Raw genomic sequence first — 17207 nt, forward strand, 5'->3', positions numbered from 1 at the left:
TTGTCTATGAATTCTATATTATTTTGCATGCACCACTTAGTCAGCCAGCCATTGAGTGATGACAATCTACTAACTATCTCATCACTCCTTCGAGCAGGAAGGGGGGCAGAGCAAATTACAGTGCCTGACATCATACTTGCGAGTTCACACACCTCTTTAACGTTCATTTTAGTGATCTCCGACTGTCAAAGTCAGTGAATAATAATCTTAGAGAATTTAGAGAATTTACGATTAGCATTAGCCAGCTCTTTTAAATTTGCTTTGATGTCAGGCGCTCTGGCTCCCAGCAAACATGTGACTATAGTGGCTGGTGTCTCTATTTACACGTTCCGTGTAATAGAATCGCCAATAACTAGGGCACATTCAACAGGATTCTCAGTGGTTGTTTCACTGAGTAGGGAGAATCTGTTTGATGTTGTAATCGGAACAGAAGAGCGGTGTTTTTCCCCGCGACTACACCATCTCACCGTCACCCAATTGCCCTGCTGCACGCGCTCTTCTACAGCCGAACCGAACAATGTTCAGTGTTCTCTAAGCTAATCACATCCAAAGTAGTATCTAAAGCCCTTGAACTCTTACAATTAACCTCAATTAAAGTTTGGATGTGTGTCTCTAGTCCTGAAATCTTCTCCATCAGCCTGACTATCTCCCTGCATTTATTACATGTAAATCCTGTGCTGACAGAGAAGGCTATGCTATAAATGTTACATGAAGTGCAAGGGACAATAAGAGGAGAAGATGACTTGACTCACTGTGTTTGTTTGATTGACTGATACTCACCTCAGTTGTTTGATGGATTGGTAAAAGGCGCGAGCAAAATAAATAAATGAGCACACTGATGGCATGCTAACAGGCTGGCGAATTACTAGCGTGTTGTGCTAGCAACGATTTAGATTGAAGCTAGCGATGTGAAGTTAATATGTGATGTTGAGTAAGTTATATTTAGCAGTATAAACAACAGGCAATGCTAGTGAATAATGATTGAAAACAGAAAGATATACGAGGCTTACAGATGCAAAGTAACTCAGCAGCAGCAGCAAGGCAGACAGGAGCAATCGAGCCCTGTTTCTTGTTAAAGAAACCCCTATCTTCACCTGCACCATTCTCAAAGACCTATAAAGGAAAGCCATTTCTTGGACAATGACCACTTAAGCTCGGTTTCTTAACTTTATTCTCCATGACAACAAAGAAAACATACATGCAACTATCTTCATATGTTGACTCTCTGTTTTGATGGTTTTGTGTGGAATATTTGATAAACACTTCTGCAACTACTTCTGTGTTTGGACTTATGGTTTGAGTGTTTCTGAGTCTGGTTAAAGCCATTATAGTCAATAGAGTCCTCCCTTATAAATTTATGTGTGATGTGCCCTTCTGAGAGTTCTCAGTTGGATGGTTACAACAGATATAAAGTTGACCCGTTTATTAATTACCCACTGAAAAGGTCTGTATATTTGTTTGTATGTTGATGATATTGAAAGGGAGAGAGAGAGAGTTTATGGAAAAGACTTTAATGCGCACTTCTTGTACTGTGATTTATTCAGCTCTTATGGTGATTTTTCTGGACTAAAACAAATGCTTCATCTTTTATTAGACGTACAATAAACTTCATAAAACTCATCAGTACATTTTCGGCCATCATTCAGACGGGGTCCGTTAAAACAGGCTTGCGTTAATAATGAATAAAAGCAAGATGACAAGTAAGTTATTACCGTAATTAAACTAAACTATACCTGTTCTATCTCCATGCAGCATATATTCTCTGGCTCTGTGGGCATCATTGTCCGACTCTGATTCGAACTGAACACCGCTGCTGACAGTTTCTGTTCTGACATGTTCATTCTTTGAGATGAGATTGTCCTGACACCGGAGCACGAGCTCCTGAAGCTCCGCCCTCTTCTTGAACTCCACCCCCTGTGCCGGCAGCAGCAGCTCATTTGTATTTAAAGGGACACACACAAAAACGTTGCATTTTTGCTGAAAAAAAAATATATATATATATATATATATATATATATATATATATATATATATATATTCACACACACACTCTGGGGACATCATAGACTTATTTTACATCTTGTAAAAAGGGGCATAATAGGTGCCCTTTAAGGACTTGCTTAAAGGGCTGACTTTGGCTCTCATCCTCGGCTCTGATCAGGTGTATGTTTAGGAGGTTAAATGTGATGGGGTAAATGTTGTAAATTGACATTTCCTTTTCTATTGACATGATGGCGGTTGCACATTTTAAGGTTTCCAACATTGTCGCAATCTCTGCGGTTTTCTGCCAGTATTCAGTACTCGGATCTCGAGGGTTCTGGTTCTGGCAGCTTTTTATTACCGTTCGGTGAGACAGAACAGCCCACCGTTGTTCAAGAAGTCTTCCAAACACATCTTTGAAATATTTTTTTTTAAACATGCTAAGTTTTATTTTGTTTTGCATAATTGAATGAGCTGTTGTTTCAAAAGTTTCATTTCTTAATTACTGGTGTTAACTTGTATTTGTCTTTTTTCGCATTAGACCTGATGCTGCTGAAAGAGGAGAGTCAAGAACCGAATGGAATGGAAGAGGAAGATCAGTATGAGAAACATCATGATTTCATGACTGGAAAGAAATCCACGAAGATGGAAAAGACTCGCTCACGAAAAAGAGCTCCAAAGACCAAACCTAACAGTTATTTTACTTGCCGTCAATGTGGAAAACATTTCAATCAAAAACAAAACCTGGAAGTCCACATGAGAGTTCACACTGGAGAGAAGCCTTTCACATGCCAACAGTGTGGAAAGAGTTTTACTCAAATGCAAAGCCTTAAAGTCCACATGAGAATTCACTCTGGAAAGATAAGTTTTACCTGCCAACAGTGTGGAAAGAGTTTCACTCAAAAACAAAACCTTAACGTCCACATGAGAATTCACACTGGAGACAATCGTTTTACCTGCCAACAATGTGGAAAGAGTTTCACACAAAAACAAAATCTTAATTCCCACATGAGAATTCACACGGGAGAAAAGCCATATAATTGCTCTCATTGTGGACAGAGTTTTGCACATAAAAACACCCTTAATTCCCACATAAGAATTCACACTGGAGTAAAGTTGTTCATATGTGATCAATGTGGAAAGCGCTTCACAACAGTCGTAAATCTTAGGTATCACATCACCATCATTCACACTGGAGAGTTTATTGGGAAAAAAACGTTCGGATGTGATCAGTGTGGAAAGAGTTTCACACGTAAAGTAACCCTTAATTGCCACCTGAGGATTCACTCAGGAGAGAACAGTTTTATATGTCATCACTGTGGAAAGAGTTTCAGTCGTAAAAGTTGCCTCAACACTCACATGAGACTTCACACTGGAGAGAAACATTTCATGTGTAATATGTAACTGAAATCTGTGTAATCTATGTAACTGAATGTTAATACATAAAATTGCAAAAACTGAATGAAATAAGAAAACTATACCACATTATTTGCTTAATTTTTAGCGAGAGAATGCACTGGTAATGTCTTCAATCTGTACTTAACTATGGGGTTCACCTGGTGACATCTGGAAGATTGTTAGAGCTTCCTCACCACTGATCCTGACTCACCGCTAATTGCATGATTGGGACTTCTTCCAGATAGTGGTTGCCCATTGCAAAATGCTTCCGGAGAGCAGAGAGATAAAAAACGCAATGTTTGCTCGAATCTTGGGGAAGGGATGCGGCTGCCTCTCTATCTAGAACGAAAAATGTAGCAGGAAGCCACTGCAATCCACCAACATACCTATCATCTGAGACTTCCAGTGTATTGTTTATCTGGATGTTCATGTTTCCTCATCTTTGCTCTTACGCTCTGCAAGATTACAACTCTGTTACTTCCATTTAAATATGTTGTATTCCACCAGCACCTGATGAGTTGTGAGGACTACAGCTTTGGCCATTCATTTCTGATTCAGATCTGGGGAGTCACCTAGCCACGGATCCAAAATGTCAATGTAATGAATGCCGAGCCATTTCATTATGATGTGATGTGACTTGACATGAAGGCCAAGTATGGTAGCCCATGCTCGGAATTTGTTCTCTGTCTTTAAACCATGCAAGTTAGTCAACACATATTAGGAGTAGTGAACACACCCAGAGCACTCAGCCATTTGCTGTCCATGTGTGCCCCAATTATCACTCTTGCCTTTTGACATGTTGGTCCATCATCAACAAATTACTTGTCCTTAAAAAAAATGGCATTAAAAAAAATCATTATACCAAATTTATTTGTTGCTTCCGTGTATCCATGTGAGCTGGAATCATTTTGACAACGTTTTATCTGTACAGAGGTAAAGGGAAGGGAAAGAGGCCTTCACAGGGGAGAGACTAGTTGACACTTCAGGACTGCGTTGTTGTCGTGTCCAGGTGCATTTCTTTCATCAGATCTGGATATGGCTTGGAGCCGGAGACTGCTGTAAAGCTCGGGATAAACAGAGAGACTAACAAAAGCGTAGATGCCACTCTTCTTATGATGTAACCAGTACATCAGGATTTATGGGAAGGGTTTTCGGTTCCGGCTGACCTAATCTATGCAGCCTAACATGCGTCTAGGCTGTGTGTGACAGACACATAAGAGTGTGTCTGTTTCCCAGACAATGTTAGGAAGACTGTTCCAAAGTTTTGGTGCTAAATAGGAAAAGAATCTACCGCCAGCAGTTGATTTTGATATTCTAGGTCAGGGGTGTCAAACTCAATTCCTGGAGGGCCAAAGCCCTGCAGAGTTTAGTTCCAACCAGCTTCAACACACATACCTGTAGTTTTTAAATAAGCCTGAAGGACTTGATTAGCTGGATCATGTGTGTTTAATTAGAGTTGAAGCTAAACTCTGCAGGGCTGTGGCCCTCCAGGAACTGAGTTTGACACCCCTGTTAGAGGTATTATCAACTGGCCAGAGTTTTGAGATCGCAATAGACGTGAAGGACTATAATCCGTTAAGAGCTCGCTCAAGTACTGCGGAGCTAAACCATTTAGTACTTTGTGAGTAATCAGCAATATTTTAAAATGTATACGATGTTTAATAGGGAGCCAATGCAGTGTTGATAGAACTGGGCTAATATGGCCATACTTCCAGGTTCTGGTAAGAACCCTAGCGGCTGCATTTTAGACCAGCTGTAGTTTGTTTATTAAGCGTGCAGGGCAACCACCCAGTAGAGCATTACAATAATCTAGCTTTGATGTCATGAACGCATGAACTAATCGTTCTGCATTTGTCATTGAAAGCATATATTGTAATTTAAATATATTTTTAAGATGGAAGAATGCGGTTTTACAGGCACTAGAAACGTGACTTTCAAATGAAAGATTGGTATGAAAGAGCACACCCAGGTTCCTAAACGACGACGAAGACTTGACAGAGCAGCCATCAAGTTTTAGACAGTATTCTAGGTTAATATGTGAGGAAGTTTTTTGTCCTCTGTTTTTTCTAAATTAATTAGTAGGAATTACTAGTCATCCAGTTTTTTATATCAGCTATGCATTCTATTAACTTTGTGAATTGGTAAGTTTCGTCAGGGCGTAAAGAAATATAGAGCTGAGTATCATAAGCATAACAGTGAAAACTAATGCCATGTTTCCTAATGATATCTCCTAAAGGTAGCACTTACAGAGTGAACAGCAATGGTCCTAGTACTGAGCCTTGTGGTACACCATACTGAACTTGTGATCTATAAGACCATCTCTTCATTTACTGCTACAAACCGAAAACAGTCAGATAAGAATGATTTAAACCATGCTAATGCAATTCCATTAATACCAACATAATTTTTAAGTCTATTTAAAAGAATGTTGTGGTCAATGGTATCAAATGCAGCACTAAGATCAAGTAACACTAATAGAGAGATACAACCACGATCGGATGATAAGAGCAAATCATTTGTGACTCTAATGAGAACCCGAGCTTACCCCGTGACTCAGTCCTTGGGTGCTTCTCAATATCCCTCCTCGCTCCTCTGTCCTCCATCCTATAACCCGGAAACCAATCAAACACAGCCATCTTGAAGGACATCTCAATTCTCTAATTGCACCGCGAGGAGCAAGGATCGAGGAGTGAGGAGGCTTTCAGAGGAGTCATGAGCGAGGATACACAGGTGTATCCTATGCGGAAGTGTTTTATTGACTAAACGTGACGCACGTATACATTCGCCTCCCCCTTAACATCGTTCACAATAATTTTAATTTATACTTTACTCCTGCAGTTTATATAAACCACACATCTCACAACAGGGTATCTTGCTTTATTATTATTCATTATGAATTTCTTAAATAAACAAACTTCAACAACATAAGGGCAGATCCTTTGAGCGCCGCTGATGACGCTACGAAGTGACGCTCGAGTGATCAAGTATTCCAATGTTTAAAAAAAGCTTTCATTCGATTCCTCCGTCCTCATTTTCTTTCCTTGCGTCCTTCCCTCACAACCTACAGGGGGAGGAGCTGAGACACTAGGAAAGGAAACGAGGATGCACAAATAAGAAATGAGAAGCACCCCTAGAGTTCCTCCTGTCCGATTTAAGGGAAAAATCGGGTCCATCGAAGACGTCCAATAGATTTCTGAGGCGCTGAAATAACACTACAGACACAGTTTAATCACCATGGGAAAATCTCAGAGAAAAACTGGGAGTTTTATATAAAATATGATACATTGGTGTTTTGCCAGATGAGAATCTATGAATCAACTTTTTACTAGTTTAATTTATTGTTTTAATTTCTCTCTAACTGTTTTAATTTTCCTTGCTTTAATTTTGTGATTATTTTAATCCCTTTCTGTAAAGCACTTTGAATTGCCATAGTGTATGAAATGTGCTATATAAATAAACTTGACTTGTCTTGCCTAATGAGAGCTGTCTCAGTACTATGGTACGGTCTAAATCTTGACTGGACATCCTCTCAGATACCATTTCTTTCTAAAAAGGAACAGTTGTGAGGATACTGAGATGGTCTCAGGATGCTTCACTGTTGGCACGACACAGGACTCATGGTAGCGTTCACCTTTTCTTCCCCTGACAATTGATTTTCCAAATGTCCCATACAGTTGGAAGGGGGCTTCATCAGAGAAAGTAACTTTAGCTTATAGCTTGTTTTAGGATTCATCACTGTGGAGTATAGTTCAATTGTATTTTACAATTAGTAATTATTTCATTTGTTAACTCTTACTCATTCCTACTCACTTATTACATGGCATTAGTGGTTTTAATAGAAGTTGGTATACATATTCAAGGGCGTGCAAAGATCGGTTTTGTTTATGATCATGTGTAGGGCCAGTCTGGGCCAAAATGCCAGGGCCGTTCTTTTTTTTTTTTTGTCCCAGTCAGCCCTGTTAATAATTATATTGAATTTTTTCCTTCCCGAAAATCTAAAAGCCAAGGGGAGAAATGATGTGCGTGGATCCAGCAGTTTGGGAGAGCCCATTCACAACTATATGTCGACAGGATTAACAAAAACACCTATTGCTTGGAAGTTGGAAATAATGAGGGTTCTTTGTTCACAATGCATATATTCTTAACGTGAAATAAGACGATTAAAGACAAGACGGAGGCTCACTGACATACTTTAAAATATATTTCAGCATTTTGTTAATCGACGGCCTACTAACCCTGACTGAGTAACTTTAACCCAATCTTATCGTGGCTCTCCCGGTGTTAGTGTTATTCCACAAGATTTATGGATAAAATGTTTGATTTATAATTATTAGATTATTTTCACATTTCTCTTACCCTGCTGTGCACAAACATAGCTGTTACTCAATTTGTGTGTTTCTCATTTGAATGGTCAGCGTATGAGGCGCTGCTGGTTGCGCTGAGAAGGCGTTAGCTTCAATTTTTATGAAATTATTCTCTAATCGGATTCATATTATGTCATGGATATATCCCTCGAATGCACTGCAGTCCCTTTTGTCTTGCTCTCTCGGATATTTCACATGTTCGCCAAAAATTACTAATTATCTCATCGGGAAAGTCTGACACCGGTGCATACACACTGTAATAGACGAGCCAGGCGCGAAAGCTTGACAGGCGTAGCAACAGTAACTAGGGAGGGCGGGGCTTAGCAAAGGGTCAATTGTAATTATTTATAAACTACATTAAATTAAGTTTTTCTAGCTGTGCAGAAATGTTTTCATATTATTAACATAATAGTTTATTAACATAAACAAAACGCTATATAATTTGTAATTAAATACTTATTAACTTATTTGTGCCCAACTCTGAATTTAACGTCGTAATGCTTTATCTAACATTAATGAACGTTAGTTTCAGCAGTGCGACGTTACTTGCATTCAATAATTAATTAATTTAGATAGATTGTAAGACTGTAAAAACTATGAACTATATTTAACTGTTTGTATCGATTTAAACACTTGACTCATCCGAATCACAGACGCAAAAGCACGATGCAAAAGTCTAGGGCTGTTTCTCAAATCCAAGAACGCAAAGAATGGACTTGTGTTCTCGCTGAGTCTGGTCTGGCGACCTTGAAAGAACAAACTGGGAAGTACGCGAGGACACAGAACGCATCTTTGTGAGAATTGAGATGTTCTGGGATCTTTCTGCTTAAAGGGATACTTCAGCTCTGGGAACATGAATGTGTATTTAATAGTGATCATTTATATAGTAGAAATGTGAAATTATTTTTTAAATTGAAGCATTCTAGACTGAGAAAAGGCAGAAAATGTATTTTTTACTCATGTGGCTGAAAGACAACAACTCCCAGAATGCACTTGCTTTGCTGCCCTTACGAGGCCAGGCCACTCCCAAACCACGCCTACCGGTTACAGGCGGCAGTATCCGAAAAATTTCTCCACACATTCTCTAGGCTAATACATACTCTAGTAACAGTAAAGGTTTAAAGGTTTATAAAAAGAACCACAACCGATGGGAGTTATAACTTTTATATTAACTTAAAATTAATATTAACACTTTTACACTCAAAGCTCTTCCAGAGCTTCGGCTGTTTCCTTATATTCATTCACAGTATTGTCAGTCAGGAGCTGGATATTTCCGTCTGATGTCCTGGACAACACAGGTGGGCAAAACGAGACGATAGTCTTTACCAAGTCGCTCGCCTTGCTGGAACCATTCCATAAAGTGACGATAGGCTGTTAGGCGATATTGTCTACAAAACAGTAAGCACAACGTAAGCAATGCGAACTATTTGCACACAGTATACTATCATAGATGTAAATATAACAACAATAGCTCAGCTGACTAACGTTACGAGGGAAGAACATTGTGATAATGCCGGGTGTCCAAACTCTGTACATTACGTCTTGGTAAAAAAAATAAAAACAAACCAAATAACGTTACTCACTTTACACTAAGCCGTCCGTTTGTCCCTGCGGGCTTTGGCTGGCGTTTCCAATTTATCTCGTCCAGAAGAAAATGGGATCGTTGAAATTCGCGACAGCAATAGGACTCTCTATCTGTTTCCATAGGCGCACAGCGTGAGCACTGACAGCTCCAGTCCGCCCCAGCTGGAGTCTGGCCGGGCTCGAGTCAGGTCTTGCTCCCCTGCTGCAGCAGCTGCTCCGGCCGCATCTTGTTCCTCCATCTCCCGCAACTGTTCATCGCTGTATTGCGGCTCGTACAGGTAGCCGCGAGCATCAGATTCGCGCAACTGATCTTCGAAATCCCCTTCTGTCATTTCAACTTCTAAACTAACGTTACCTTCCGCTATCGTGATTAGCCCACTATACAAACTTTATACACAGAGCAAGAGCCTGTTAGCTTAGCTTCTACAGAAAGATGGCTGACAATATCTTACTTTCTGTGAGTGAGATCCCGCCCCATATGGGCGTAGTGAAAACATGCGGAACTAGCTACTAGTACTGGCTGTAGTTTTAAGCCTCTGAACCAAAAATCCTCCGATGACGCAAAATGACGATTTTTGCGTCATCGGAGGATTTTTTCCAGACTAAAAATACATAAATCTCTCATATCAGGGGGAAATGAGGGGGGGAAGCAAGGTAATTCGAAAATACTACTGGTTTTCTACTAATACAAATCTTAATGCTAAATCCTGAAGTAACCCTTTAACTGACCATCCCAGCAAATAGCGATTAACGACCAAAGCACACAAAATACAACATAACATCACAAACAAATGTCACAACAACCAATTAAACATTTATTTCATATTATTATAGACATTGTTTTTATATAAGCTTACATCTTTTTTATTTGAACTTGTGTGTTTGAGTAGCCTGATGTGTTACCTATGCTTTGTCAATGTTAAGATTCTTTATAACATATAATAAAAATACCGCCACTTTCATAAGGTCTTTATCACTTTATTAGAATTAAAGAAAAGAGACGGACAAATGTTTACTTTCACGAGCTGTCACGTATTTCGAACTTGCAGCGGGAATCTCTTAAGTGAGAGAGAGAAGTTTAAAGCTTACAGGCTTCCGTACGTCGACACCCGCAGTGTCTTCTGGGATTTCTAACGGTTTGATTCTCTCAAGTATGCATTTGATGATCCTCGATATCAAGAACACATCCGAGCACTTTCATGCGAACTCTGTATATGCGTTCTTGAATATTGGAATTGAACTTCGATGAAGTAGCGTAGTACGAGAACACAAGGAAGGATGCAAGATCGCTGAAGAATGCATATTGAGAAACAGCCTAGTAAATGTAGGCTACATACAAAAACGCACAAGTAATAAAACATATACGATTTGAATTATTGGTGAAATATATGTTTAAACACTTTCTGTCCAATAATGTGCTACAAAGAACAGCCCATGAAAGAGTATGTAGCACAACTAATATGTGAGATTCTGGGCACGTTAAGCTCAAACCGGTGCGCAATGTTTTGCTACGGTTTCCGGGTTGAACGGCATGTTTGAGACACGTTTTCTCTTGTTTAATGGGTGATTCAAAAATGCCAGCCCAATGAGCAGCAACATGTACTGTATATAAACCACGCGGTATTAAAAAGACAGCTCGCACAATGGGTCAGAGTAAAGTCGTTTACAAATGTGTCCACTGCAGCTCAGTATACGCAACCATTGAAGATATTAGAAGACATGTTTGTCGTAAGAGTTTTATAGTAAATAGATAGCATATAAATAGTGATCAGCAATAATGATAAGCCTAATACTCACAATAAAAATAATAAGGTCATATACTGTAGATCATAACACAGTCTCGGAGGTAAAAGTGGATTATCCTTCACCTGAAATGCGCGGCAAATGTTGGATCACAATAGGAACCACAGTTTCCACAAATCCCTTCACTCGAGGGGATGCAGAGTATGTGAGCGGAGTGGAGTGGGAGCGGAGCGAGGAGTGGAGCGGTGTGATTTTGAACTTTTGAAATTTTTTAAAAGTAGGAGCGTCGTGGTTTTCACTCGCTCCGAGAGCGCTCCACTACCGCTCCATCACGGGTACAATCATGCCAACGGCTCATTATAGAACTGCATTTTTAGTAAGGATTCACACGTTAAACACATTACGCTAGCATGATACAGATGGATCACTCAAATCAGAAAAAAATGTGAAGGTTGTGATTATGCTGATGGACATGATTGACTGCGGGAGGTTCTCAAGCCTACTGAATAGGCTATGATCGGGCAACACGATCTCATGAAAGTGCGTATAGCACAAATTTTATTTCTCGTGCCACTTATACGCCAAAAAATAGTTTTTGCGTGCAAATGAAACGTCTCAGGTTACGTATGTAACCCTGGTACCCTGAGAGGGAACGAGACGCTGCGTTGAGACGCGGTGGGAACGCTCTGCGTGATTGCGTCGTGAAGCACGTGTATAATCAGTCCAATGGAAGAGCGAGACGTCATAGGCGGTGACGTCATAGACCAGGAAGCTATAAAGCACACCAGAAAACAGACCGCGACAGCTTCTGAAAAAGCCTGAAGCAAGTCGATCAGGGCATGCAGGAAGTATGGCGGGAGAACGCAGCGTCTCGTTCCCTCTCAGGGAACCAGGGTTACATACGTAACCTGAGACGTTCCCTTTAAAGGGAACTCGAGCTGCGTTGAGACGCGGTGGGAACCCCATACCCACTACGCCATAAGACAAATGCCCGTTCTGTGTGAAGTCCTTGCGCACACTAGAAGCAAGCAACCTAGCCCCGGGAGTGGAGAGGTGTAGGTCATAAAATCTGACAAATGTATGAGGTGAGGACCAGCCTGCCGCATTACAAATATCCTGAAGGGAAACACCCGAAATTAAAGCCTAGAGGCAGCCATACTCCTAGTAGAATGGGCCTGAACAGCCACAGGTGAACGCTGTCCGGCCGCTTCATAAGCAAGTGAGATAGCCTCAACTACCCACTTGCTCATTATCTGTTTAGATGCAGGGCAACCTATCTTAGGTTACCCGAAGCAGACAAATAATTGTTCTGATAAACGCCACTGAGCAGCTCTGTGGACCTAAGCATCCAAAGCCCGGACAGGGCATAACAGATTTAAGATTTTCCTGATCTGGGGTATTAAAGGTGGAGGACAGAAGGCCTGGAGCACAAATGACCGCACATTTAGTAGGGACCTAGAAATACAACCCGATCTGGGGCGAAGAAATACTACCACCAACCAGGTGCAAATCCAAGTACGTGCAGGCCTCAGCCTCATGTACCACGGAGAAGACGAAATTAGGGATCTCTCCTCAGAGATAGCCCAGCAAAGAAACATTCATTACAGAAATCAAGTACTGTACCAAAAAGGGCAGAAACGAGATTCAGAAGGCGTTCTCTGCACCAGGCAGAGAACAGCATATTAGTCTTCTCGTGGAGGGAGCTCTAGACTGGAGTATGGTCTCCACGACCTCGGTCGAGAAACCTGAATCTATGAGCTGGGCCCCCTCAGAGGCCGAGCCCACAGTATCGACAACTCCAGAGCTCCCAGGAGCAAAGATATCGGGAAAAGCGTATAGGTGTAGTGGCAACCACACCTATTACATTACATCCAGTCCAAGCGGAGCTGGATGCGTGAGGGAGAAACACAAGGGCAATGCATTGTACAAGCGATGCGAAAGGTCGACTTGTAGTTTGACCGAAGTTCTCCCTAAGAAGCTCCACCACCTCGGGGTGAAGTCTCCATTCCCCGGGCCACAGCCCCTGCCTCAACAGGATATCTGCTCTGATATACGAGACCATCAGTGTGTTGTCCGGACCCTTCGCCGACCAACCACTCATGATTGCCCCCGACTTGTGAGGGAAACATCCGTCGATAGCATTATGCGTCGACAAGAAGCCCCCAACACTGGGCCTGGGCGAGGAACCAAGGTTCTTCCACATGACCGAGGCACGAAGGCATAGCCGCGTGACCTTGATCATGCGAAAACGGATTTCCCCTCGGAGAAAACCCCTTGGTCCCGAGCCACCACTGCCGGGGTCTCATGTACAGAAGGCCAAAAGTAACTACGTTGGACGCAACTGCCATGAGCCCCAGCCAAAGACCGTTCACCGAGCGGCCACTCATGACCGCCCCCCATCCTGTGAGGGAAGCATCCGTCGATAGCGTGACGCGTCGACAAGAAGCATCCAGCACTGGGCCCTGGGCGAGGAACCAAGGTTTCTACAACATGACCGAGGCACGAAGGCATAGCCGCGTGACCTTGATCATGCGAAAAACGGATTTCCCCTCGGAGAAAACCCCTTGGTCCCGAGCCACCACTGCAGGGGTCTCATGTACAGAAGGCCAAAAGTAACTACGTTAGACGCAACTACCATGAGCCCCAACAGTCTCAGAGACTGTTTGCAGTGAGTGACTGACCTAGTTTTACAGTCTTTACGGCTGTGAGAATCGCAGAAATACGTGCAGGAGACAGACGTGATTGCATTGTTGTCGAAACCCATAATACACCTAGAAAGTGGTCCTCAAGCTGGGAGGAGTACACTCTTTTTGGTGTTGAGCCGCAACCCCAACCTCCTTATGTGGGACAGAACGACATCTCGATGTTGAACTGCCAAAAGCTCGGACTGAGCTAAAAATCAACCAATCGTCGATATAATTTAATACGCGAATGCCCTGGAATCTCAGAGGAGCCAGAGCTGCATCCACGCATATTGTAAAAGGTGTGGGGTGATAACCTAGGCCGAATGGAAGAACCCGATACTGGTATGCTTCGCCCCTGAAAGCAAACCTCAGGAACCTCCTGTGATGAGGATGGATAGATAAGTAAGCGTCCTTTAACTCTATTGTGACAAACCAGTCCTCGGACTGAATCTGTGACACAATCATATTTAGCGTAAGCATAATATGCTGTTTAATTGACGCAGGTCTAGAGTAGGACGCAACCCCTCATCCTCTTTCGGAACAATGAAGTAATGGCAGTAAAACCCTGACTGTCTGCCGGGAGGAGGAACCCCTTCTACAGCTCCTTTTGCAGAAGTGTCAGTACTTCCTGCTCCATAACCAAAGCCTGCTCGGGGTCCACCACAGTGGGGAGGACCCCTAGAAATCTGGGCGGACAAGAACCGAATTCTGAACCCTTTTCTATAGTGTGCAGGACCCACCGAGAAATATGTGGCAGTAGTTTCCACGCTGCCAGAAATTCTACTAGGGGAACCAGTCTCTCAAGACTGGCCTCTGGATTTAGTTGAACAGTCAGTACGGTGCCCTGAAGCGGCGAACCGGCAGGGAACAACCGCAGCAATGATATTTAACTTTTAATGCTGATAACCATGCAATAAGCATAGCATGGCATAGGAAAAGTTTGCACACTATCCAATAAACCACATTGAAACTATTCTCCTAATGTTGTTTTTTATTTTGTTTTATTTAATATGCCTAGGCTATATATTATGATGAGGAGAAATTTTGTGAGATTTCAAAGCATACTTAAATAATTTATTCGCAATTTCCTCGGGGAGCGAAGACTGAGCGGTGTTTCTGATATCAGTGAGCGAGGAGTGGAGCGGGAGTGGTAAATGATGAACCCGGAGCGGAGCTGGAGCGGAGTGATTATTAAATGCTTGGAGCGCGGAGGGGAAATTGTTGCCGCTCCACTCCGCTCACATACTCTGGTGGGATGTTCTCTTTTTTTCTGGATGGCAAAGGCAGTGACTGTAACATAGAGCGTATTTTGCAGTTTTAAACTGCATTTATATCGATTTCAACAGGCTCCGAAAATTCTTCAGAAATAACACAAAGAATGGCCTTCTCAGTTGCCGTAGCTCCAACTCTTGCGCAGGGATGTAGTGGAGGCTAAATGCACGTAAACACCGTTTGCGCACCTCCCAAAATTCAGAAATAGCGTTTACCCACCTCCAAATTGTGTTTTTCCACCTCTAAATTATATTGTTCATTTTTAGTTTCATAGGTTGTTAAACCTAAGACGAAGTCTTTCATATTGCACTGCATTACTGTCAGTGTTGAACAATCTCTTGCTTAGCCAGTGTGTGACCCCCCCTAACCCCCCCCCCCCAAACCACTTCAGCGGAAATCCCGCCCTGCAGCTGATTCTAAAGTTTTCATTGGTCATGTCAATCACTGTACTGATTGCCTACACCAAACACTGATCCCTAAACCTACCCGTCACTGTTACCTAAACCAATGAAATCAGCTGCAGGGCGGGATTTCCGCTGAAGTGTTTTGGGGGAAAAAAATCATAGAGCAGTAAAAAACAGAGACAACTGCAGAACTGAATTGGCCACTCTGAGAGAAGAGCTACAGGACAGGGACAGGCTCAGCCTACAAGCCAGACTGAACTCCACGCAACCCCCTGTGCCCACCTCTCAGATCCAGACCACATCCAACCAAACTCCCACTACACCTGCTGAAAGACAACACAGCCCTTTCCTCAAGGACTCCCCCCCTATCACACAGCCTGGTGCAGACTTTAATCCCATACCCCCCCCCCCCCCCCCCTGTACCAACCCGCTGCCTCCGTACAAACATCCCAAGCCAAAACACCAGTCCCAATCCTGCACCTGTCCAAGGTCCTACCTCTAACCAGTCTCCAGCTAGGAGCTCCAGACCTGAAACCACCACCACAGCTCCACATCCAGACCCGACAGCTGAGAATGAACAAACACACACAGGCAGAAGGGCTGACATTATCCTCCTCATGGACTCTAATGGAAAGTTCCTAAATGAAAAGACCTTATTCCCAAGGCACAGAACGGAGAAGATCTGGTGCCCCAATACCAAGAGAGCCCTGGAGCTGCTAACAGTACCTGAGCTAGGCTCACCTAGCCACATCATCATTCACACAGGCACCAACTACTTAAGGACCCAGCAGGACAGACTGGCGAACTCTCTGAGGAGAGTCATTGAGCAAGCATCCACCAATTTCCCTACCAGCAAGATAGTCATATCTCCGCTGCTGCACATGAGAGACTTCCACCGCCACACCATTCACAGAGTGAATATCAGCCTCTCCAGGGACTGTGCCCTCAAACCCAACGTGTTCTTAGCCCACCACCAGACCCTCCACCTGGACTGCCTGTGTGATAACATACAACTAGATAGAAATGCAGTACCCACCCTTGCTAGGAACCTGAAGGATGTTGCTCTTGGAAGGAGCCCTACTACCACTCCAAGGGGTAACCACACAACGCAGACCCCACGCAGAACTCCAGGACGTCCTAGACCTTCAAGACCATCCAGACCTCCACCATACATCCACCCCCGGACATCAGAGAGGAAGGCCAGGCCACCAAACCCACCGCATCACCAACATCACAACCCACAGCCTATCCCACAGCCAACACAACACTGGCCGCCGATACCCAGCCAGAGAGCCCCCCAGCCTGGAGGTCTTATACGCTCCCTCATCCCAACGGCAGAACCAAGACTACAGGAGCAACATCCTACTGGACTGAACTATGCTGCAGCGGTGAGAAGAGCCACAACCCCACCCCCCTCTGGTGAACTCAAAGACATATTACACATGCTAAACCTGCTCTGCTCTCGCCTCATATAGCTACATGATGGAAGAGCAGAGACCTCTTAGAGAAATCATAATAATTCATACTAGTATAACATGTTAGATATAATTTTAAATGAATAGTAATATAAGGACAATTCTAAACAATATCTCACACATGATACATTCTAAAATGTCACTCAAAGTTTAATATTTTATTAATTTACCTACAACACTATTTTCCTTTTTTTTTTTTTTACGTTTGTTACTAGTATTATTTTTTAACATCTGGTTTACTATTAGGTGTTGGAATATAAGGTGTTTGTCTAATATTTGAACAGATTACACTTGGAGATGAAT

The 17207-nt window shown here is 42.7% G+C and overlaps 2 protein-coding genes across 3 annotated transcripts in view; both read left to right on the forward strand.

Annotated features, from left to right (window-relative positions):
* Window positions 1-4244, forward strand: part of LOC143746774 (uncharacterized) — a 78885-nt gene extending 74641 nt beyond the window's left edge. Inside the window, exon 4 of the transcript XR_013206615.1 lies at window positions 3777-4244. The gene's annotated coding sequence lies outside the window, so the exon portion shown is untranslated. The remainder of the gene's footprint in view (window positions 1-3776) is intronic.
* LOC143746919 (uncharacterized) overlaps window positions 1-17207 on the forward strand; it is a 118728-nt gene that overhangs the window by 74656 nt on the left and 26865 nt on the right. The window contains exon 3 of one of the 2 annotated variants that reach the window (XM_077239178.1): window positions 2522-3403. In XM_077239178.1, coding sequence (XP_077095293.1) covers window positions 2522-3384 — 863 coding nt within the window. In that variant the 3' untranslated portion in view covers window positions 3385-3403. Of the gene's footprint in view, window positions 1-2521; window positions 3404-17207 lie in introns of those variants that run through there. The other variant, XM_077239189.1, reaches the window with a different exon arrangement.

Source organism: Siphateles boraxobius, unplaced genomic scaffold, assembly GCF_051911475.1.
Source record: "Siphateles boraxobius isolate OS27281-9 unplaced genomic scaffold, OSU_SipBor_1 100, whole genome shotgun sequence".
Lineage (NCBI taxonomy): Eukaryota > Metazoa > Chordata > Actinopteri > Cypriniformes > Leuciscidae > Siphateles > Siphateles boraxobius.